This window comes from Ursus arctos, unplaced genomic scaffold, assembly GCF_023065955.2.
Source record: "Ursus arctos isolate Adak ecotype North America unplaced genomic scaffold, UrsArc2.0 scaffold_3, whole genome shotgun sequence".
NCBI lineage: Eukaryota > Metazoa > Chordata > Mammalia > Carnivora > Ursidae > Ursus > Ursus arctos.
This window is the reverse complement of record NW_026622985.1, coordinates 13131938-13156621: the sequence shown is the minus strand read 5'-3', so window position 1 is coordinate 13156621 and position 24684 is coordinate 13131938. Positions and strand designations below refer to the sequence as shown.

The 24684-nt window shown below is 36.4% G+C and overlaps 1 protein-coding gene across 3 annotated transcripts in view; it reads left to right on the top strand.

The window, feature by feature from the left end:
• The window catches only part of CDK13 (cyclin dependent kinase 13), a 118516-nt gene that overhangs the window by 81420 nt on the left and 12412 nt on the right, over positions 1-24684 (top strand). For all 3 annotated transcript variants that reach the window (XM_026502864.4, XM_057304155.1, XM_026502854.4), the window contains exons 8-11: positions 14091-14192; positions 14289-14366; positions 23361-23477; positions 24048-24179. In XM_026502864.4, the coding sequence (XP_026358649.1) occupies positions 14091-14192; positions 14289-14366; positions 23361-23477; positions 24048-24179 (429 nt within the window). The remainder of the gene's footprint in view (positions 1-14090; positions 14193-14288; positions 14367-23360; positions 23478-24047; positions 24180-24684) is intronic.

The window sequence follows — 24684 nt, the reverse complement described above, 5'->3', positions numbered from 1 at the left end:
TTATTCTCTATTTTAGTTGAAGGTATCCAGTCATTCTCACATACAGATATGTCTCCTATAGACCACTGTAAATAGAATTATATTGATTTTTGTGCCTCTGGTCTTTTTCCCTAACATTCTTTTCTTCTGCCATTCTTACTACTGTCCCCTGCCTGCCGCCCCCCTGCCCCCCCACCCCGGCCCAGATAATAGCAGTGTTGAACTATTTGAACTATTTGTAGTTCCCTAAACAAGTTAAGCTCTTAAGTGCCTTTGTGAGTCTACATAAGTTGTTTCCTTTTGTATGGCGTTATACTCTCCATTATCTCAGTCTGACAAATTTGTTTTTTTTCCTTCAGTTCAGTCACTACCTCCCTTGAAAAATTTACCCCGAATCCTATAGTCAACATTGGGCACATCTTCTTTATGTGTCCAGAATACATTATTCATTAATTTACATAGTACTTAAAGTTTATTATTATAATTTCTATTGCCACCAGACTTTAAGGCTTTAAACAGCTCTAACCATGGCTTGTTGGTTGGCTCTTCATTTGGTCCAGCCACCTCTTGGTGCTTCGTGCAGTACCGAGCTCAGAGTTTCAGTAAATATTTGTTGTTTATAAAGAAGGAACAAACATAGCTAGCATTTGTGCATGGTAATTTATTATATATAGTCCCATTTCACAAGAAGTATTTTAAGGGAAAGAAGTTCTCTGAAACAGGTGGTGTGGATATCATTTTTATATACATTTTAAAGATAGTGAAACTGAAATTTACAAAATTTTGGTGTATTTTCAGGATCACATAATTAGTGGTAGGGCTAAGAATCAAACTTGAATCTTTTGACAGAAAGGCTTTTTATTTTCGTTATACTGGAGTGCTTCTTTGGTAAGACTCTAGATCTTGATTACCTAAAAGGATGTTCTTTTTAAATTTCCCACTTCTTAAAGTATCTTCTAGATGCGGAGTTCTAGGGGCATCTAGGGTCTGCTTTGGAGGTACCATTAGGCTGATGGCAGGTTTTTACAGTTGTTACAACAAACAGTCGCTGAATTTTACTGTCTCTGTTCTCTTGGCCTTCAAATAATATATTTAATTTTACCCAAGGAAGGCTACTTATTTAGTCTTCCAGCAAGTTGTATGATATTTCCGTTTCTGAATCTCCCATAAAGCTCCTTAAATAACAAATTGAGAAGGCTATAATTGAGAAATATTTTGATAACATCAGATATTTTAAATAATCTTAGATTTCACATGAAAGTTTTATTATATATAAGCCTGATGTCTTATATCTTAATGTTTTGTTGACCACATTAAAGTAGGAGTTTTGAAAAAACAAAACAAAGGAAGTATTGTTGTTTTTAGAGTGTTGTTTTTTTTTTCCTTTAGCGGAAAAGAAATAGTGTCTGCTTTCTTTTCAAAAACTTTTAATAAGATTTACAGGTGAAGATATTTAGTAGAAATTGAAATTCAGAATATTTAACATTGAGACCTTTATTTCTGCATCTTTAGTTTTTACTAAAAATAATAGCTTATTGGAATTATTGTTTGGTTTTTTAAAATTTAATGGCAGAGGGATTTCGCGTGCACATGTGTGTGTTTTGCTAGGTTATGAAATTTATTACTTGGATTTAACTTAATTATGGGAGTAAGTGGGGTTGTTTATTTTCTGTGTTTGTTTTCTTTTTTTTAAGACTTATTTTAGAACGTGCAGGTGGGGGGAGGGGCAGAAGGAGAGGGAGAGAGAGAATCTCAAGCAGACTCCCCAGTGATAGGGGATCCCGAAGCGGGGTTCAATCCCAGGACCCCGAGATCATAATCTGAGCCAAAACCAAGAGTCAGATGCTTAACCAACCAAGCCACCCAGGGACCCAGGTTGTCTTTTTTAAAGTGTATTTATTCTGTACTGTTTAAGGACCTGTTCGTTTTCAGTCCTGTTTCTTTTTTCATACTAGTAAATTCACTTTTTATGGAAATACTGGGTAGACATCTCAAGAATGTAATTTTTTAGAAATTCATGAAAGAAAAAGCATCATATATGTGGTGTCACATTACTTGCATTTTCTCTTAGTGAACTAAGCAGGACTATCTTTATGATGCTGATAATGGGTAGCTAAACCTAGTAGGCAAATGTGACAGGTTCATTTTTGGAGATTCTGGATATTCACTTATTTGTCTAATTTTGAATGATCTATTTTTATATTACAACAGTACTTTAGTTTTCTTGGGATTTAAACATCCTAGTTTCAGATCATAGTTACCTTTATTTTCATTGTGTTTGTAAAAATGGTTTCATGATCATAACATGAGGTGTTTTCTTGATTGTTTGTTAATAATCATTTAGTGAATTACGTGATTTGAAATAGGCTTTATTTGCTAACTCCATCTACCTTGGAATTTGCTCTTAGGATTAAAGTCTTTTTCCGTCTGTGTATTCTCTCAGTGTTTGCTTCCTTCTCATTTAGCACTAAGGTGGAAAGTGAGGCAGGACACCTGTTTTGTAAAATTCTTGAATAAATTACGTGTTTTTTCTTGACTTTAATAAAACCATCATTTTCATTATCTTTTGTCAAGTTAACTTTTAAAAGTTTATTACAAACTACTTTATTAAGAGCTTATTTAAAATGTTTATTTAAAAAATGCTTATCTCAAACATTTAAAACATAATTGTAGCACTGCTGTCTTTCTTGAAAGTTTTCTTGCCAGCTCTGCTTTCTCCCTGGCTTTTTCTCCTAGCTGTAGAAAAAGTATTTGCTCAACCTCCTGAGGAACTGATAGTTCAGTGTGGTTGGAGCAAGAACCAAGTAATAAAGATTTTTATGGGCCTTGTGTGCGTATTCTCTAAGAGGCAGCAATGTGTTTTAAAGGTATAACATATTGACATTTTATGCTGTCACTTTGTATTTTGGAAAGTGGATTGACCTTGCAAGTCCGGAAGCAAGGGCAACCAGTTAAAAGCTGTTGTAGTAAACCTAGGTAGGGTGATGATGGTTAGAATGAGGGAATAGGCATAGATGTTAGAAAGACAGATGAATCATATCATAAGATATGAAACTGTTAGAAAGTGATGTTTGAATATGTGTTGTTAGACCCATACCTGCCTGTACCCCTACTGTAAGATTTCTGCTTAAGCAACTGGCTAAGTGGTTTGTTAGGGTAAGGTAAACTTTTACAACAAACAGAACCTCAAAATTCAGTGGCTTAAAGAATACAGAATTTATATGTATTTCTCACTTAATGATCAGGAGTGATTGTTGCTTACCTCGGTGGACAATTAAGAGTATTTAACCATCTCATAGATCAGGTGGTGTCATTCAGGGATCTAGGTGGGAAGATCTGCCATCTTCACATGCCTTCCAAGGCTATCACCACCTCTTGTCAGCCAGAAACTAGAAAAAAGGAGAGAGGAATGTTATGAGCCAGACCTAGAAATGGCACTTACCACTTATATTCATATTCCATTGGTGAGAACTTGGTCATGTGATCATACCCAGCTGTAGTGAGGGTGGGAATGTAGTGTAGGTGGGCAGCTAACATTGAAGAAAAGAACAGATTTTGGAAGACAGGTAGTAGTCTCTGCCGTAAGTGGTGATGCTGTTTCCTGAGACAGGAAACAGGCAGCAAGTGGGTGGCGAAAGATGATAAATGTCCTTTGGATGTGTTAAGATACAGGTACTTATAGGACTGCTAAATTTATATGTGTCGTAAAAACAGAACAGTATTGTAAGATGATCTCAGTTGGGGAAAAATTACTTTTGTTTCTGTGTAGCAAAGACAGACAGGGTCCCTGGTCCCATTTACATGGTGATGAGAGAAGGCAGACAATGAACCTGTGGAATAAAGAACTTAAAATACTTAAAGGCTACAAAGCAGATAATATAGTGACTGTAAGGTCACTCTGGGCATGTGGGTAATTTTTAGCTAAGATAGTTAGCATAGACCTTTGAAGAAGTAAAATTGAGCTAGGACCGACCTGAGTGATGAGAATGGGATAATTTAATGAAGACAGAGGCCACGAACATTGCAAATAGAAGGAACTCAGCAACTGCAAAGCTTGGGAATAGACTTGGAAAGTTTAAGGTCCAAAAAGCTGCCCAGTGTAAAAATAGGAAGTGAGACACTCTGGAATATGGTCTTACCAACTGAGGTAAAGTTTAAATGTTATGTAGTTATAGTGATATGATCTGGTTTTATGCTTAAAAAAAAAAAAAACAAAAAAAGTGGGGGAGGAAGGCTAGGGACAGATATGGCAGAGAAACTAGTACCAATGAAGAGATAATGATGGCTCAGACTAAAAGATAATCTTGGCTTACACTTTTTTGAACTTATGGAAAATTGTTGGATTTAGTATCTGTTTGGATGTAGAAATGACAGAAGTTGTTGATAGATCAGATGTGAGATTTGAAGGAAAGAGGAATCAAGGATGACAGAAGATTTTTTACTTCTGCGTAGGTGTTAAAAACAGATCCCAGATTTGTTTTGTAGGTTTGGTAGGTGTTTCTGCAGTAGATTGTGAGGGGAAACATGGCATTTGTGCATATGATGAATTTTGTTAGCTGAAAGCTCTCCATGTTTTTCTCAAAAATATAAGTTATAGTCTAAAAGAAGTATAGACTATTATATATGTTGAAAAAATGAAGCATTTTAGAGCAGTTTAGGAATTTCCTTTTATGTAATTCTTTTTATTTCTTAAAAGGGTCTTTAAGAAAGTTAGTAATTCTGGTTTGTCTATTTTAATTATCCAGAACCTCCCAAGTACCTCAACGGCCTAGGATCTTGCTCTGAGCATTTGCTTTTTGCCTTTTATCTATTTAGACCAGATGGGAGGCTGAGCCAGGCTGCCAGCCTGGGGACACACCCTTAAGATGGTGCTTTTGTTTGTTGGGGATAAAGGTAGGGAAGACCATAACTGTTTCTCACCTCTCCTCATCCACCCCAGTCTTTTGAGTTCCTGGGATTATCTAAGGACAGAATGTTGAGATCTGTCATTGAGCAGATAGTCATTGATCTCTATTGATATGTCATTGAATGTAAAGAAAAATTCAATGAAAATTCAGTGATGGTACTTTTTTAAATAAAAACTACATATCTGTCTGAATATTTTATTCACTTTACAAATGAAAGAATTTCCCCAGCTTTGAGATATTCATGTTTTAAAATTGAACTTTCTGGGTGCCTGGGTGGCTCAGTCTGCTGAGCATCTGCCTTCAGCTCAGGTTATGATCCCAAAGTCCTGGGATCGAGCCCCCCATTGGGCTCCCAGCTCAGCGGAAAGCCTGCTTCTCCGTCTGCCTCCACCTGCTGCTTCCTGTGCTTGTGCGTGCGCTCTCGCGGGCTCTCTGTCAAATAAGTAGATCTTTAAAAAAAATAAATAAAATCGAGCTTTCTATGTCAGATTTTACAGTTGAATGTTTTTTCTCTGTCTTTACCTAGTTCTTCTGACAGAAACTCAGAATTTGGAAATATTTGAAAAAGCCATTAATTGGTATACGTGAAATATTTTTGCCATATACTTAAAAGTACATTTCATCTAGTTTTGTGTTTAACCATTTTTTATAATATACTAAATATTTTCACTTCTGGGTTTGATAAAAGAGTTAAAAAATTAAGCTAGTCTTAATTTTAGCTGCTAAAGATGACTGTGTTCTAAATGTTGCCTAGAACTTGATACATAGTATATAAAATCTTTTATTTAAATATTCTTTTCAATAAAATTTAATAACTTTAATTTGTGTGACTTTTCTACATAATTCAACTTTTATTTTTTAAAATATATTTAAAAACACTTAAACATAAAAAGATAAAGTATTAACTGTTTACAGATAGATTTATATTAATTTAAACATTTTCTTGAGACCATAGGTTTCCAGTTACACTTGAGTTAACAAGACCATAGGTTTCATATGCTTATAGATCCTTGAAATGTTTTTGAAAACTGGTCTTTATAATTTTCACAAACTTTGTTCTCCCACCCAGCTAATTCATGTATGTCAACTAAACTTACAAGGCCATATGCATTAGTGTCTGTCCTATGCTCATCGTTCTTGGCTTTGTGTGTGGGGTTCATAATAAAGAATGGTACCTGAGGTTTTTTGTCTTCTGGGGAAGATAGAAAACATAAAATAGAATATAGTGTTAAGTATGATATAAAAAATAATGTGAAAATAAATCCATTGATAATAGAGTTTATGGAGGTTGGTCTTTCACTATGTATTGAAGGAGGTATAGGCTTGAATGAGAAAAATAAGGAGGGGATTTCAAATTTAAAAGGAGTTAAGGCATAAACAGGTGAACTTTTTAAAATCAAGATATAACTGACATACAACACTATTAGTGGGGCGCCTGGGTGGCTCAGTCGGTTGAGCGTCTGACTCTTGATGGTCGTGATCTCAGAGTCATCAGGTTGAGTCCCATGTTGGGCTCTGCACTCAGCACAGTCTGCACTGCTCTGCTGCTCTGCTTCTCCCAGCCCCCCTCAAATAAATTAATTATCTTTAAAATAAAGATTTTATTTTATTTATTTATTTTTAAAGATTTTATTTATTTGAAAGAGAGACAGGAATAGCAATAGAGAGAGAACACAGTAGGGAGGAGCGGGAGAGGCAGGCTCCCTGCTGAGCAGGGAGCCAGATGTAGGGTTCCATCCCAGGATCCCAGGATCATGACCTGAGCCACAAGCAGATGCTTAACTGACTGAGCCACCCAGGTGCCCCAAAATAAAGATTTTAAATAAAATCTGTAAAAAAACACATATTAGTCCCAGAATGTAATGATTTGACAGTTGTATACACTGTGAAATGACCACAATAAGTCTAGTCATCATTTGTCACTATAAAAAGTTACAAAAGAAAAATTTCTCTTTTATTCTTGAGACGAGAACTTTCAAGATCCACTCTCCTGGCAACCTTTAAGTATGTACTGCAATACCATTGACTGTAGTCACCATTCCACACACCACATCCCTATGACCTGTTCATTTCACGATGGGAGGTCTGTGCCTCCTGACCCCCTTTCAACCATTTTCCTCCACCTCCTTCCTGCAGACACCATTCTGTTCTTTATGTCCATGAGTTTTTATTATTTGTTTGATTTTTAGATTTCATCTGTAAATGAGATCATATGGTATTTGTCTTTTTCTGTCCACTTACTTCACTTAGTATAATACCTTCATGGTTCCCTGCATGTTGTCACAAATGACAAGATTTCATTCTCTTTTATGGCTGAATAGTATTCCATTGTATATACGTAGTCTCCCTGTCTGGGTTTTGTGTTCCACAGATGCAGATTACTGTGATTAACCCAGATGATTAGTCCAGAACCAGATGATCCTTCTGATGATAGTAGTCAGTAGTAGCCTAACGTTACATCACAGTGCCTACATCATTCACCTCACTTCATCTCATCACATAGGCATTTTATTATCTTACATCATCACAAGAAGGATGAATATAGTACAATAAGATATTTTGAGGGAGAGAGACCATATTCACAAGTTTCATTACTGTATGTTATAAATGTTCTATTGTTGCTAATCTCTTATTGTCTAATTGATGAAGTAGGCTTTATTATAGTTATGTATGGATTAGCAAAAAACATAATATATATAGGATTCAGTACTATTTGTGGTTTCAGACATCCACTGGGCATTTTGGATTGTATCCCTTATGGATAAGGTACTATGTGTACCACATCTTTTTTATCCATTCATCCATCAGTGAACACTTAGGTTGTCTCATATCTTGAGTATTGTAAATAGTGTTGCAGTGAACATGGAGGTGCAGATTAGTATTTCCAGTAGTGTTTCCGTTTTCTTTGGATAAATACACAGAAGTGGGATTGCTGGGTCATATGGGATTTCCATTTTTAATTTTTTGAGGATCCTCCTTACTGTTTTCCATAATGGCTATACCAGTTTACATTCCCACCAACAGTGCACAAGCGTTCCTTCTTCACATCCTTGGCAATCCTTATGATTTCTTGTTTTTTTTTGATAACAGCCATTCTAACAGGTATGAAGTGATCTCTCATTGTGGTTTTGCATTTCCCTCATGATTAGTGAAGTTGAGCATCTTATGTGCTGTTGGCCATGTGTATGAATCTTTGGAAAAATGTCTCTTTGGATCCTATGCATACATTGTAATCAGCTTTTGGGGTTGTTTTGCTATTTGGTAGTATGACTTCTTTATATATTTTGGATATTAACCCCTTAGAAGATACATGATTTGCAAATATTCTTCCATTCAGTAGGTTGCCTTTTCATTTTGTTGATGGTTTCCTATGCTATGCAGGAGCTTTTTAGTTTGATGTAGTCCCAACTTGTTTATTTTTGCCTTTGTTGCCTTTGCTTTTGGGGTCAGATTCAAAAAGAAAAAAAAGAACACCAAGACTTGATGTCAGGGAGCTTGTTGCCTCGCTTTTCTTCTAGAAGTTTTATAGTTTCAGGTGTAGACATTCGAGTCTTTAATCCATTTTGAGTTAATTTTTGTGTATGACATAAAATAGTGGTCCAGTTTTATTCTTTTGCATGTGGCTGTTCAGTTTTCCCAGCACCATTGATATTTAAGAGATTGTCCTTTCCCCAATATATATTCTTTTCTTTTTTTTTTTAAGATTTTATTTATTTGTCAAAGAGAGCACAAGCAGTGGGAGCAGCAGGCAGAGGGAGAAGCAGGCTCCCCGCTGAGCAAGGAGCCTGATGTGGGACTCAATCGCAGGACCCAGGGATCATGACCTGAGCCGAAGGCAGATGCTTAACCCACTGAGCCACCCAAGCGTGCCTCCCCAATGTATATTCTTGCCTCCTTTGTCATAAATTACTTGACCATATATGCGTGGGTGTATATCTGGGCTCTCTATTCAGTTCCATTGACCAGTGTGTCAGTTTTTATTCCAATACTGTACTGTTTTTGATTACTATAGCTTTGTAAATTTGTTTGAAATCAGGGAGTGTGATGCCTCCACCTTTCTTCTTCTTAAGATTGCTTTGGCTATTTGGAGTCTTTTTTGGTTCCATACAAATTTTGGGAGATTTTGTATTATTTTTGTGAAAAATGCCATTGGGACTTTGATAGGAATTGCATTGAATCAATAGATTGCTCTGGGTAGTATAGACATTTTAACAATACTTATTTTTCTGATCCATGAGCGTGGAACATCTTTCCATTTATTTGTGATTTTGGTTTTGTTCATCAGTGTCTTTATGGTTTTCAGCGTACAGGTCTTTAATCTTCTTGGTTAAACTTCTAGGTGTTTTATTCTTTTTGATGCAATTAAATGGGATTGGTTTCTTAATTTCTCTTTCTCATGCTTTATTGTTAGTGTATAGAAATGCAGCAGATTTTTGTATGGTTGATTTCGTATCCTGAAATTTTACAGAATTTGTTTATTACCTTTAACAGTATTTTGGTGAAGTCTTCAGGGTTTTCTATTTATAAAATCATGTCATCCACAAATAGTGAGTTTAATTATTCTTTTTCAGTTTTAGTGCCTTTTTATTTTTTTATTGCCTAATTGCTCTGGCTAGGATTTTCAATACTATGACAAATGAGAGTGGATAGAGTGGGCATCATTGTCAAGGATTTTTATCTGTATTCATCAGGGATACTGGCCTGTGATTTTGTTTTTTTGTGATATCTTTGGTTTTGTTATCAGGGTAATGCTGTCCTTATAAAATGAGTTTGGAAGTGTTTTCATCAATTTTTGGAAGAGTTTGGGAAGGATAGGTATTAAATCTTTCAGTGTTTGGTAGAATTCATCAGTGAAGCTGTCTGGTCCTGGACTTTGTTTGTTGGGAGGTTTTTCGTTACTGGTTCAGTCTCCTTACTAGTAATTGGCCTGTTCAGATTTTATTTTTCTTCATGATTCAGTCCTGGAAGATTATGTGTTTCTAGGAATTTTTATTTGAGCACTTTCCCTTTTTTTTTCATGTTGAGTATAGTTAAAGGTTTGTCAGTTTTGTTTGTTTTTCAGAGAACCAGCTCATGGTGTCCTTGATCTTTTCTGTTGTCTTACTGGTCTCTAATTTATTTATTTCTGCTCTGATCTTTGTTATTTCCTTCCTCCTCCTACTTTTGGGTTTTGCTTGTTCTTCTTTTTCTAGTTCCTTTAGGTGTAAAGTTAGATTGTTTATCTGAATTTTTGTTTTTTTGAGGTAAGCCTCTGTCACTTTGAACTTCCCTCTTAGAACTGCTTTTGCTGCATCCCATAGATTTTGCTAAGTTGCATTTTCCATCTTCATTTGTTTTGAGGTATTTACTTATTTCTCCTTTGATTTCCTCATTGACCCATTGGTTGTTCAGTAGCATAAAGTTTAATCTCCACGTATTTGTGATCTTTTTTTCTAGTTTTTTCCCGTTCATTTCTAGTTGCATACCATTGTGATTGAAAAAGATGCTTAATGTGATTTCAGTCTTCTCAAATTTATTGAGAACTGTTTTTTGGCCTAACATGATTTATCTTGGAGAGTGCTCATATGCACTTGAGAAGAATGCTGATTTTGGATGGAGTGTTCTATATATGTCTTTATAAACCATCAGGTCTGATTGGTTTTTTAAAGCTGATGTTGCCTTATTGATTTTTTTGTCCACATGATCTGTCCATTGGTGTAAGTGGGGTATTAAGTCCCTTGTATTATAGTGTTGCTGTCCATTTCTCCCATTAGGTCTGTTAATATTTACATTATCTAGGTGCTCCTACCTTGAGTGCATAAGCATTTAGAAATGTTATATCCTCTTGTTGGATTGACCCCTTTATCATTATGTAAAGGTCTTCTTTGTCTCTCTCTCTCTTTTTAAGATTTTATTTATTTGAGAGAGCACATGCATGACTGGGGTGGGGCGGGGGAGAGGGAGAAGCAGACTTCCTCTGAGCAAGGAGCCCTATGTAGGGCTCAATCCCAGGACCCCAGGATCATGACCTGAGCCAAAGGCAGATGCTTAACCGACTGAGCCACCTAGGCATCCCTCTTCTTTGTTTCTTATTATAGTCTTGGTTTTAAAATTTATTTTGTCTGATATAAGTAAAGCTGCCCCTGCTTTCTTTTGGTTTCCGTTTGTGTGAAACATCTTTTACCATCTCTCTCAGGCTATGTGTGTTCTTACATCTGAAGCAAGTCTCTTGTAGGTTGCAAATAGATGGGTCTTATTTGTTTTTTTGTTTGTTTGTTTTATTCATTGAGCCACTCTGTGTCTTTTGGTGGGAGAATTTAGCCTGTTTACATTAAAGTAGTTATTGATAAGTCTGTACTTATTGCCATTTTGTTCATTGTTTTGTGGCTGTTTTGTAGTTCCTTTCTTCCCTTCTTGCTCTCTTCCTTCGTGGTTAGGTGGCTTTCTTTAGTGTTATGCTTAGATTCCCTTCTTAATATCTTTGTGTATCTCCTAGAGATGTTTGCTTTATGGTTACCATGAGGCTCACACATAACAGCCTATATATATATAACAGTCCATTTTAAGTTGATAGCATTTTAAGTTTTTTTTTTTAAGTTTTATTTTTTTTGGAAATAGCACATATTCAAGCAGGGAGAGGGACAGAGGGAGAGAGAATCTCAAGCAAACTCTGGGCTGAGTGTGGAGCCCGATGCTGGGCTCCATCCCCGGACCCTGAGATCATGACCTGAGCTGAAACCAAGAGTTGGACGCTCAGCTGACTGAGCCACCCAGGTGCCCTAATAGCAACTTAAGTTTGAATGCATTCTAGAACTCTACATTTTTAGTGCCCCCACATTTTATGTTTTTGATGTCACATTTTACATCTTTTTTCTTTGTATATCCCTCAACTGATTATTGTAATTACAGTTCTTTTTACTAATTATGTCTTTTAACCTTTATAGTAGCATTATGTGATTTAATCCACTGCCTTTACTCTGTCTTTACCAGTGAGATTTATACTTGCACGTTTTCTTGTTACTAATTAGTGTACTTTTTTTCTTTGCAGCTTAAAGAATTCCCTTTAACATTTCTTGTAAAGCCAGTTTAGATGATGAACTTCTTTAGCTTTTACTTGTCTGGAAAACTCTTTATCTCTCCTTTAATTCTGAATGATAACCTTACCGGGTAGAGTATTTTTGGTTGTAAGTTTTTTTTCTTTCAGCACTTTGAATATATCGTGCACTTTCTGCTGAAAAATCTGCTGAAAGTCTTACGCAGGCCTGGGGGCGGGCAGCGGGTCCCTTGTATGTAAATGTTGTTTTCCTCTTGCCTCTTTTTAGATTATCTCTTTATCTTCTACTTTTGACATTTTATTTTTACTGTGTCTTGGTGTGGATCTTTTGGAGTTCATTTTTATAGGATCTTTTGGGCTTCCTGGATCTGGATGTCTGTTTCCCCACATTAGGGAAGTTTGCAGCCACTGTTTCTCCAAAGAAAATTTCTTCCCATTTGTCTCTCTCTTCTCCTTCTGGTACCCATATAATGTGGATGTCACTCTGCTTGATGTTGTTTCATAGGTTCCTTAAGCTATTTTCACTTTAAATTTTTTTTCACTGCTCTGTCTTCTAGATCACTGCGCTTCCCTCCTGCTTAATCTAGTCTGCTGTTGAATCCCTCTAGTTTAGTTTCTTTTCTTCCCCCCTCCCCCCCACCCCACAGATCAGTTAATGTCTTCTGAATTCAGCTTTGTGACTTCTCTTTGGTACTTTCTTGTATTTTCCGTCTATTTGTTTAAGTTCTCACTGTGTTCATTGATTTTTCTCCCAAGTTCGGTGAACATCTTTATGACCATTATTTTCACTCTATCAGGTAAATCAGTTATCTGTTTCATTAAGTTTTTTTCTTCTGAGGTTTTATCTTATTCTTTTGTTTGGAACATTTTTTTCTGTTTCCTCATTTTGCTTGACTGTGTGTTATTTCTATGTTTAGGGAAAACAGCTACCTCTTCTAGTCTTGAAGGAGTGGCCTTGTGTAGGAGATGATCTTTATCTTTCACCCTTGCCCTAGCTCTTCTGTTTCTCAAACCTTTGTGTTTGTCTAAGCAGTCTGATTTATATTTGATAGGAACCAACTATTGAGGGTGTTCCAGGACCAGTTAGTATTGCAAAGGCAGGGATCTCGTTCAGCACCTGGAGTCAGGTTGATTGGGAAGCCAGAACCTCAGGCAGCAGCTTTTAATGTATGCAAGTGTATGTAGTCATATGGGACCACAGTTGTAAATCCTCTGGCCTGCAGACCAGGTGATCTGGAGATATCCCTTGGGCTACAATTGGAAAAGTCAGAGCCTAAGATGAGTAAAAAGCTCTTTTCTGGGATGTACCAGTGAGTTGTAATGAGGGTCAATGGAGAGCACAAAGATGGTGTCCCCTGCCCTACATTCCCTGAGAGCATCTCTGTAGACTTTAGATGTGTGGCAAACAAGTCTGTCCCCTAGGCTGAAGCTATAGGACAAGTAAATAGGCCTTCTTCACAGAAAGACTGGGAGTATGTTTCAGTCTGTGTAGTGCCCTGGGTATGGTAACCTGCCATTCCTGGGATGGGAATGCAGGCCCCCTGGGCCACCAGAGCCAGATGATCAGGGAGCATCTCCCAGGTGGAGTGTGTGTGACCAAAAGCTTCAGTGCAGCTGTGGGAGAGTGCAGGGCTGGGGTGCACCTGCCAGCTTTAGTGGGGCCACAGGAGAGTGCAGTGGTGGAGTGCACCACCGGTGCTGTCGGAGTAGAAGGAGAGTGCAGCAGTGGCACCTGGCAGCGCCTTTGTCCCGGGACAGAGTCCCAACAGGCCCCTGCCCCTCTTGTGGATGGTTTAAGATCAGCAAATGAATCGTCCTCACTGCAGTCTGGTGGCTTTTCAGACAGCTGCTTTGTGCTCATCCCTGGCATGAGTGAGTCTGCATGCAAGCCTTTTTAGAGAAATATCTCAATTCCCTACAGCCTGTTTGGTCCCCTGGTTCTAAGCCCCACTGGCAAATACAGAGGTAGCAGTTTGTATATATTCTATCTTTTAGAAGGTGACAAAAGAATCATCTGATAAAGTATCATACCAATTGCCAGTGGTTCTTTGCAGACTAGACCTCAACTACTATAGTCTACATTTATGCACTTTGTATTTGCATACTAAAGTGGGGTTGCAATCATGTTCTAACAGTTACTAACTCTAAAGAGAGCTTTCTGTGTTTTTTAGCCGGCCGTATACTAACAAGGTCATCACTTTGTGGTACCGTCCCCCTGAACTGCTGTTGGGAGAAGAAAGATACACACCTGCTATTGATGTGTGGAGCTGTGGGTAAGATAGGCTTACTTACTGGTTTAATTTACTTAAAACTTTTGGTCATGAAGTAATATCGTATCATTTGGTAATGATGGATATTTTTTCCACTAGATGTATCCTTGGTGAACTCTTCACCAAAAAACCTATATTTCAAGCAAATCAAGAACTTGCACAGCTAGAATTAATAAGGTAAGCTCATTATTGTAATATTTGTTGGGGGAGTATAGTACTTCATAGAAAATTTTAAGTCTTTGAGGTTTGTGTTTTTAGGAGAACAGCATGGTTTTCTTGAAGGCTAATGATTGCTGAATGGAGGAGAAACTAGAATGTGGGTACTTTGATAATTGTTCTAGTAAAATTAAGGATCTTGCGGTCCCTAGATCTTTTTTGAAATTAAATGAATGGGGGGGGGGGGCAAAAAATAAGACCAGGAAGAAAGAGTAAATAAATATGAGGAAGGAGAGAATAAATGGTACATAACTTTTTTTTAGTATGGCAGGATGGAAGAATTAATATTTTGGAGTACTGTAAAGAAATGCTCTGTTTTATATACACTTATGCGTACATGTTTGTATGTGCCTGTTTATACACGGAAACATGTGTATGTACCCACAGGCATCAGTCTTCATTATTTGGAGCCTATTGTAGGGCCTAGGTCATAAGGACATACATGCTAATCACCTTTCTTTTCATGTAATATTTTAAAATAATTCTTTTATTTTTTAAAAAAAGAGCTTTGGCTTTCATATATAATAATGTCAATTTGCAACTTCTAAGCTTTGTGTGTGTCTCAAAATATGGATGAGAACTTTTAGGAAACATACTGGTATGAGGCACAGATACCAGTATACTATGAACCTTCCCTTCAACACACTTATTGGATTAATTGATGCTCTCCAGTCCCTCTGTAAGTAACAGTAGCTTGATAACATGGCAGGCTGAGTGTTTGCAGCTAGTAGGCTACTACTCTGTAGCAAGACTATGTATTTATCCTAGCAATTGAAGCGTGATGACTGACAGGTAGTTGTTTCCAATTTTGTATACCAACTTTTTATTATTATATATGTGTCCTTTAAATATGCACAGATGCAGTGCTTTGCAAAGACTTAACAAAGTTGCTATCAAATTAACTGGGTGGGAGGCAAGTTACTTTAAGTTAGAAAGGTAAGTCATAAAAATTTAGAAGAATTTAGTACTCAGATTGCTTTAAATCCTTGATAATGTGGTTTGTTCAAGAAAGCTAACACAGAGTTCCATTCAACGAATGCTCTGTTCAAAGAGAGGCCTTGCCCTGTGTCAGAATATTGGAGAATAAATGTACATTTAAAATTTTTCAGTTATAATAAAATGTTTAAATTATGTATCTGTGTTTCTTTATTTTTTTTTTTAATGATTCCCTCTTAACCCATTTTTTCAGTTAACAAAGCATTTGTCCTGATTCTTTGGATACTGGGGCTTCTATTAATGATAAGTTAACTTTTATGTACTTTATACATGATGCAAGCATTTATAAGAATTTCACCCGAATTAGTCTCAGTTAAGCTTCATACAACCTTCTGTCTTCTTTTTATAGTTAAGAAAATGGAAACGTAGAGAGTGAAGAATTTGTCCAGGGTCATATAACTAGCAAGTGGCAAAATCGAGATTTGAATTTAGACAGTTTTACCATTGTAGCTAAAGTTTTAACTAATTCTCTACACGATGTAGGAAATAAGACTTCCTGGAGCTTTTTAGGTTTGTATGACACACACGTTCAGTAATTGACAAAACATCCTGAAAAATTTCTACAGAATATCAATCCAAAAATTCTAAAGAAAAGATTAGCCAATTATATCTAGCTTTTCATTAAAAATCAACTTGCTGAGTCAAGTAGGACTACAAGACTACAAGAATATTTCCGTTTTAGGACATCTGTTATTATAATTCATCACTTTGGAAATAAAGTAATTTGTTTATCTTGGTAGGTGTTGAATAAGCTTTTGCTAGAATACAAACTAAGTGTAAAAGTATATTTCTTTAACATGATGAAAATACGTATTTTAGACTAATAGCCAGAATAATAATTAGTGGTGAAGTACTAGAAGATATAAGGCAAGAATGATACAAAGTGTCTTCTAGTATCATTATTTTAAGAGTGTTTTAGAAATACTAACCAGTTAACTGGTAAGTGACCCAGTAAGAAGAATAAAGAGTGGCAGGATGAAGGCAGTAGCATAATTTGTATATATGAGAGCATTGCATACATCTATACAGGTAGCGTGCAAGGGAATTACCTGAAACACCTTAAGTTAAAGAAGAGTCTGATAAAATGACAAGTGTTGAGAAAATGTGTGTGTGTGTATATTTGTGTGTATACATCTATGCACACAATATCCTAATATAACATACAAATACATATATACTTAAAAGAAATAGCTTCTTAAAAATATGTACCAATAATACCCAGTTAGAAATGTATGTGAGGGAAAAGATGCCTTCAACAAAAGCACCACCATATATACCCCAGGAATATTGAAGACTATAATATCTCACTGAAAATCGTAAAGCACATGTTAAAATCACTATTGGGAACGGCATATCTTGTTTCTGGTTGGAAGCCTTAACTTTTTTAAAGGTGGCAGTTCAACCTGTACTAATCGTTATGTCCTAATTCAAATTTCAAAAGACGTTCTCCCTCCAGATAAACATTAAAATAACCAGACAAATTCTTAAAAAGAAGGAAAATTTGGCATATCGTATGTTAAAATCATAGCAACTAAAACCAGTTTAGCACAAGATACGTAGATGAATTGGTGGATTTATATGGGAAGTCCAGAAATAAAGCAAGTATATATGGACCTCCGAATATAATACAGAAGTCATTTCAAGTCAGGGGGGATTAATTGAGCAAGTATCGATTGGCTTCTGGTTGTGTGCCAGTTCCGAGGCACTGAGGATACAGTGAACAGTGGGGGGTTGTATCCTCAGTGCCTAGTAACTATCACACAACTTTTTCTAGTTTCTAATTGGGAGAGAGAAGACAAAACAAACAAATTAATAAAATATATCATGTGGCGATAAGGGTAAGGGGATAGAAAATGATAGGAAGCAGTGTTCTAGAGAGAGTCTAGGAAAGTTTCTCCCAGAAGGTATCATCTGATCAGGGATCTGAATGAAGTGAGGGAACAGCAAAGTAATAAAGATCCTGAGGCATGAGTGTACTTGGATTATTTTATGAACATGTGAAGTCGGTTAGTGAACCATATAGGAAAAGAAAGAAAGAAAGCTCAATCCATCCACTTGGTGACATACTGTATAGGTATTAAAAAGGAAATGGTAGATCTGGAGATGTTGACATAGAAAAGCAACATCGTTTCATGATGAGCCACTTTACAAAAGGCTGTGTTTGGTTTGATTCCATTTAGGTAAAACGAATATATCAAAAAAGAGTCTGGAATTGTTATGTGAGCGTGCATTTGTGAGAGAGCTGTGAAGAGGGCTATTTTACATTCCAGTTTATAAATTTCAGAATGTTTTTGTTTTGTTGGTAAAATAGCAAATATTTATAATACTATAAAAAGGTGCTGCAATTTTGATTCTGTGGCATTAAGTATTTTTAAAAGATGAAGAAAAAAGTAAGTTTCTGACAAAAGAAACAGTTGTCTCCCTGTTAGGAAGGAGGCAGCAGAGTGTATTAATTGAAAGGGTGGGCTTTGGAATCTTACAGACCTGGGTTCTAATGCCAGCTCAGCTACTTCCTGCTCTTGGCACTTAGGGTAAGTTCCACAACGCTCTCAGCTTGTTTCTTCACAAGTAAAACAGGACTAATCATATGTTTAAGGTTATAAGAGTTAAATAAATGTAAGTTTCCTACATACTTCTTCCCCTCACTTTACTGACAGTAATGCTGGAATATATCCCCAATCTAAAGTCTCAGGAATAATGAGTTTTAGTCTGCATTGTACAAAAATATGTATGAACTAATGAAAGGTGAGAATACTAATCAGAACTGTCTTAAAAATTTTCTCACAGCAGTGGTCAAGTTATTTGTACTTAGCCTCGTTCCAGTAAGGCAAATTATATGAAGTTTTTTGATAGAAATAGTGTGGCCTTAAAAGAGATGGCTAAAGAAAGTGAAAAACAGGTGATGAGAAAACGGGATGAATGAGGGCAAAAAATGTTTTTAAACATAAGAGTCACACTTTTAACCCTAAGCCTTCTAGCAGCCAGAAAGAACCTTTAGATCACACAGTGTACATTGCTTATGAAATAAAAAAACAGAATCATGGAAAAAAAATTAGAAGTAGATTGGAATGAAAAGAACTCTGCTTCTGTCCAACCTCCACCCCTCCCCCACCCTACACACAAAGCCTAAGGCCTAGATGGTCACACGGGTGAGATTTTTAGAACTTTAAAGGCTTAGACTTTGATTGTTCTAGAATATAGGTAAGGAAAGGAGGCTCCCACATTTTAAAAAAACGAAGCATGTATATCTTCATTGATCAATAGCATAAAAAATCCTATAAATTACTTCTTTTTGCTCAAAGAATTTCTCTACACCCTTAAAAATTATGAAAGATCCCAGGAGCTTTGTTTATGCTAGTTGTATCTGTTGATACTTATTGTACTACAAATTAAAACTGAGAAAGTAAAAATATCTATTTTAAAACAATATGTTAACATTGTTTCATTATACAATGTCTGTATTTTCCAAACTGAAATAAATGTTGGTGAAATAAGTAGCACTGTTTTACATTTTTACGTCTCTTTTAATGTCTGGCTTAATAAAGTAACATCTGGATTCTCCTCTCTGTGATACACTGTTTTCAGTAGTCTTTCAGATAATTGTGCATTTTCTTGTTTGAAACTACACTAAATAAGTGGTAATTTTTTTATAGGTTAGTCATAATGTATAGTCTGAAAACATGAAGGGATGTTTTATATTCTAATATATTAAAATCCATTAGTCTATCTTGCACTCTGGATCTGTGATTTTGTAACATTGGTAATATGGAAAGTAGTGGATCACCTATTTTAGCAGATCTTCTAAATGTAACATTTCATTATATGATATTGGTTATCACCACTAATCTCATCAGAAAAGCCTATAGGTATTTATCGTGAAGCTGTCAAATCCATGGCCATAGATATAAGCTTTCTACTATTCTCATTTTCTCCTGAAAACTTGGATATTTTATAATTGAAAATAAATACTTCAGTCGTCTTCCTTGAAGTAACAAGCTGACTTTGTTCGCATGTGAGAAAATGTCTGGCAGATACCCAAGTCTGAATGGCCACCGTGTTACTTGTTCATATAGATAAAAATGACCGTCCATGAAAAAAACGCAGCTGCTTCAGCTAGCAGCTCAGTAATTGCACAAAGCGCTTCTCAAGATAACTATCAGAATTTCTTGAGTAGCAAAAGTGCTTTATGGAGTATTTTCTGTTTCATCACTGAGAATATAAAGCAGATGTATACTCTTCTAAATAGTGTTAGGGTTTAATAACTAACGGTTTTTACTGCTTCAACAAGTACATTCTTAAGTGAAATGGCTGGTGTGTCTCTCCCCTACCCCCACCCCCACCCCGGAGATGGTATAGTAGTGATAGTTTGGTGCCACTGCCTTGAATCATGCTAAGGTGCCGGTCGTTCTCCTCACTACTGGCTTTGTACCATCAGTGCAAAAATCAGCACATTGAAAAAGGCAAATAATGTCTTAGTAACACCTTTCACTTACCAGACCCCTGAAGAGTCTGTGAACCCCATTTCTGAGAACTGCTCCTGTATACCAGTCTCACATAGGAATACTGATGCAAAACGTCTAAATGAACGGGTAGAATACAGCATTACACTAAAGTGACAGTACTACTGGGACCAGGAAGTGCTCCTCTATTGAATGTAAGGATGAGTATTAGGAAAGCTCTTAATATGATTCATGCCATTAGTTACCCAGGGGGAAAAATGCAGATGATGATTATAATAGTTTCTAAAAATGAAACTAACAAAACTAAAGTATCCTTTAAAAATTTAAAAGCCACAAAAATAAAACCCATAGTAAAAAGTAACAAATTAATGCTTAACAGGATAAATGTGTGAATTTGTATGTGTGTCTCTGATTATCTTTATTATGTTTTGTTTTTCTCAAACCAAAAGTCATAATCCCTCCCAGTTGTAAACAATGAGAGTACACCCATTAAAGTCAGAAACCAAACGAAACTACCCAATGTTGTGTGACATCATTATCATTGTAACATTGTTTAGAAATTGCCACATACCATACCATATCATGATAAAGAGGTATGCATGTTTGAAAAAAACAGAGAATTCTGATTATAGGTGATAAGATTGTAAACCTGGGAAGGCTCAAAGAAACAACTATTAAAACTATAGTAGGAGCCATAGGATCTCAGTTGGCTATCTAAAACTTTGTATATCATATGTAAAATGTTCTCTTTAACGGAACTTCCCTGTTTACTGCTTGGGCAATACAATAGGAATAAGAATACCTTCAAAACAAAAAATATAGCTGATAATATATAAGATCTAATTGAAGAAACGTAAATATAAAACTGAAGGAAATATAAAAATTGGATATTTCTGGGATAGAAGTATTAAGCCTTCTGAAGATACCAGTCCTTTCTAAATTAATCTATAAATTCAGAGCAGCAGTTGAATCTGAACAGATTCTCTTACTTTTGGAGTGTGACAGTATTGATTCTACAGTTCATCCGTAGGAAAATTCTGAGGAGAGTAGTTAGAAGGCTTTGTCCTGTTGGCCTTGTAAAAAATAAAAAGTGGACCATATGGTATTGATCCCAGAGTACATAGATCAGAATAGATTCCCAAAGTAGACCTCAGATATTTGACGATTTAGTGTATGATGCATCTCAAGACCTCTTCAGTAAGTGATTTTGAGATAACTGGCTGGCCATCGGGCTAGTTTTTGCTAATACGCCGTTACCATCAATTGCTGTCCTGTCTGCTTCCTCGTTTCTAGTAACTTTCCCTGCCTCAGTAGGTCTGTGCCATCCTGTGTGCTGCTACCAGCTAGATAACTACTCAGCTATCTTCCCACAACACACAGAGTAAAATAATTGAAACTCTTGAGCTAAGAGGCAATGAAACTTACTTTTATTAAAGGGCCAGATGCCAGCTCATTTAATTTCACGGCTCCAAAGTAAAATGAATCTCTCTTTTACAAAAGAAGAAACATTCTTCAGCAATGCGGTTTGACCAGTGTCACAGACAGGATTCAGTTTTAAAGTTTGTTTTCAAAGTCTGTCTTCATTACAGTTAGGCATATTGCCTTTTAAAACACTGTGTGGCTCCTGTCTGTGCTCTCAGCTAAACTTCCCTGAGCCCTAAATTCCAACTGTTTCCTTCATCTTCCTCCCGCATGTCTGTACTTGACTACTTTCGTGCCTCTGTTTATGCACTTCTCTTTGCCAGCAACATTTCTCTTACTTCCCTTCCACCTGTCCGTGGTGTACTTATCCCTGGAGCTGTACCCAAAATTCTGTGCCTCTTCCGTAACTTGAGTACCTGTTCTTGTATTTCTGCAGTTGAAAGTATCCTTCATTTTTAAAAATTTCAGTATACTTCCTACCTCTGTAAGAACACATCAGTCTGCCTGGATAAGTATATTGATATACTTACTTGGGGAAGTACACAAAAGTGAGAGACACGTTTCCTAAACTATTAATTTAGTAAGTGAAACAAGCAGGTAAACTAAGATACAAAGTGACATGAAATATGAAAGAGTATCAGAAGAAGCAAGTAGAACGCAGAGTGACCCTTCCAAGTGGTCATGGGGATACAGAAGACCGCACTGAATAGATGACTTTTGATCTGAATCTTGAGAAATGAAAAAGATTCTCCGCTAGTTAGAATCTAGGAAGAGAGGATATGATCACAGACACAGAAGAGTTCGGTTGGTTCGTGGGGAGAGATGAACTGGGGAATGAGACTAGGAAGGCAGTTTGAGACCAGACGTAGAACCATCCTCCCGGGCTCAGCCTTGTTTCCTAAGGGAGGCACTGCATTTTTGAGGAGGTTGTAAAAATCCAGTTGCGAGGAAGAGGAGACTGGCAGTGTACAAAGAATAGGCTCTTACTACCTTTTTAGAAGCTTGTGTTTCCAAAAATTCTAAACTGTATTGAAACCAAAAAGTACATTTCAGTGACATAGCTTAAAAAACATGAGAAGTTGTCTTATGTAAATATATGTGTTTCTGAGATAGCATTCTACAGTTCAGCTAAAGGATGGCTGACAACGTTAGTCATCCCTTGTTTATACGCATTGGTGCATGCATTTCTATTTATTATGTACAGAACATTTCTTTTTTTAACCGGTGATGCATGGACATTTCTTCTTCACATGTGAAGGTCAGCTGGGGATTTTATGTTCAATGTACATGTATTTTTGAGATTCAGTATATGCAAGTTAAGCATATTTAACAAATTTTTCTCCTGCATATTACCAAATGAGTTTTTAAATGTTTACCAGCTGGAGTTACCTCTGTTATAGCCTTTCTTCTGCAAATTACTGTAACAAGGACTTACTCGTTAGTACAAAAATAGGGTTTTCAAGCTACAGGTAAGCAGAGAGTAAAGCAGTTAAAATTTATATATACCTTGGAATCAGTGGCACTACTTAAGCTGAAGAACTTCTGTGTTTCAAGAATGTTACTTTGAGGGTCCTCCTGTTGATGGAATGTAGCAGCAGACATGACAATATAGGTCCCTTCCTGGGTGTAGGAAATTCGTTTTCGCTGTTCTCACAAACTTCATCATATTCATGAGGAGATGTAATGACAGGTATACCTGTAAGACCAGAGAAAGACATAAAACTAAACTCTGGTTCCTTAATTTATTGGCATAAAATTTTTTATCTTGATTCAAGATATGGTCGGCATATTTGGAATGTTACCTGTGTTTTAAAACTTGATTTTGCAAATATGAAGGTTTTCTTTTTAGGAATTGGAATGTTTGGAGTGTTCGAAATATCCGCTGGAAGAAAATTGGTTTCTTAAAACAAGTAATTAAGTTGGGATGCTAAAATATTTAATGAAACTTTGTATATATTGTATGAAGACTCCAACTTTTCTGTGTTGAAGAATGAGGTGATATTTTATATAGCAGTTGTCTGCGTGATTTTTTTCTGTGGAGTTTATATTGATATACCTCTTTTTGTGTGTTGTTTAGCCGTATATGTGGGAGTCCCTGTCCTGCAGTGTGGCCTGATGTAATCAAACTACCATATTTCAACACCATGAAACCAAAGAAGCAATATCGTCGAAAGTTAAGAGAAGAATTTGTTTTGTAAGAAGGGGATGCTTAAGTGTCCATATCGCATTGAAATTTTTTTCTTTTTTTTAGTTATTTCTTGAGAATTCTAAATGTCACTCTGTCCTCTACTGACCCAAGGTAGACCTATCACAATTCTTCTATGTCCTTTAATTTTGAATTTCCCTTTGCTACATGCAAGTTACCATTTCATGGTCATTACGGTATCATTGATTTAGGGCTGCGTGTTTCATTTGGAGCTTACATGACCGAAGTTGAATGCCATTTCAAATTTTAATGAAGCAACTTTTGTGTTATTTGAGCTCAGGTTTTTATTTTGTTTTAGGGGAAACTACTGTTCGGCTCTTAATTGATGTTATAATCGCTAATTTCCAACAGAGTAAGAAAATACACTATTGTTGGCCAAATTTCAAAGATTTAGACTAATAGGTAAAGATTATGTAAAAATGACTATTTCTTCAAAGGAAAATTTGGGATTTATTGGAATAAAGTAGTGCAAACATGTTATAAAACGTTAGTAACTTAACAGAAGCATTAAGCTTGTGTCAAAGACCACGTATGACTCTTGTCATCCTCTCACGCCAGTATTCCTGCGGCCGCGCTAGACTTATTTGATTACATGCTCGCCTTGGACCCTAGTAAGCGCTGCACTGCAGAACAGGCTCTCCAGTGCGAGTTCCTCCGGGACGTGGAGCCCTCAAAAATGCCTCCACCAGAGTAAGTGGCTTTTTATTATGTCAGCTCCCATCTGGACAGTTTTATTAGCATCTTTATAAAATGATCAGAAGCTAGTCCATGATTAGTTAAGTCAAAAGAAATAGCCTAAATCAAAAGAAATAGGATAGTAGTAATACACATAGTTTGCACATCTAGGATGCAGAACCTTGCGTCACGTTCAGCTAACCATAGGATTAGTAAAAGCAGCCTTCCTCTTTCTAATTTTATTAATAGATTTCAACCCTAGGAAAATATTCCTGCTGCTAGTACTATTCTAGGACTACTTCTGCCAATACTAGTGTTTATACTGCTACTAGTTGCTATAGTTAAAAATTTGAGTGCTATGCTAAGCATCTTTCCTGTATTACATCCTATCAGGTGGGTATTATTATTGTCACGTTCTGCAGAGGAGGAAGCAGGCTCAAAGAGGTTAAGAAACTTGCCCAAGAATACAAATCTAGTGAAGGGTGGACCCAGCAAGTTAAGTTAGTTCTGTAAGAAAAGA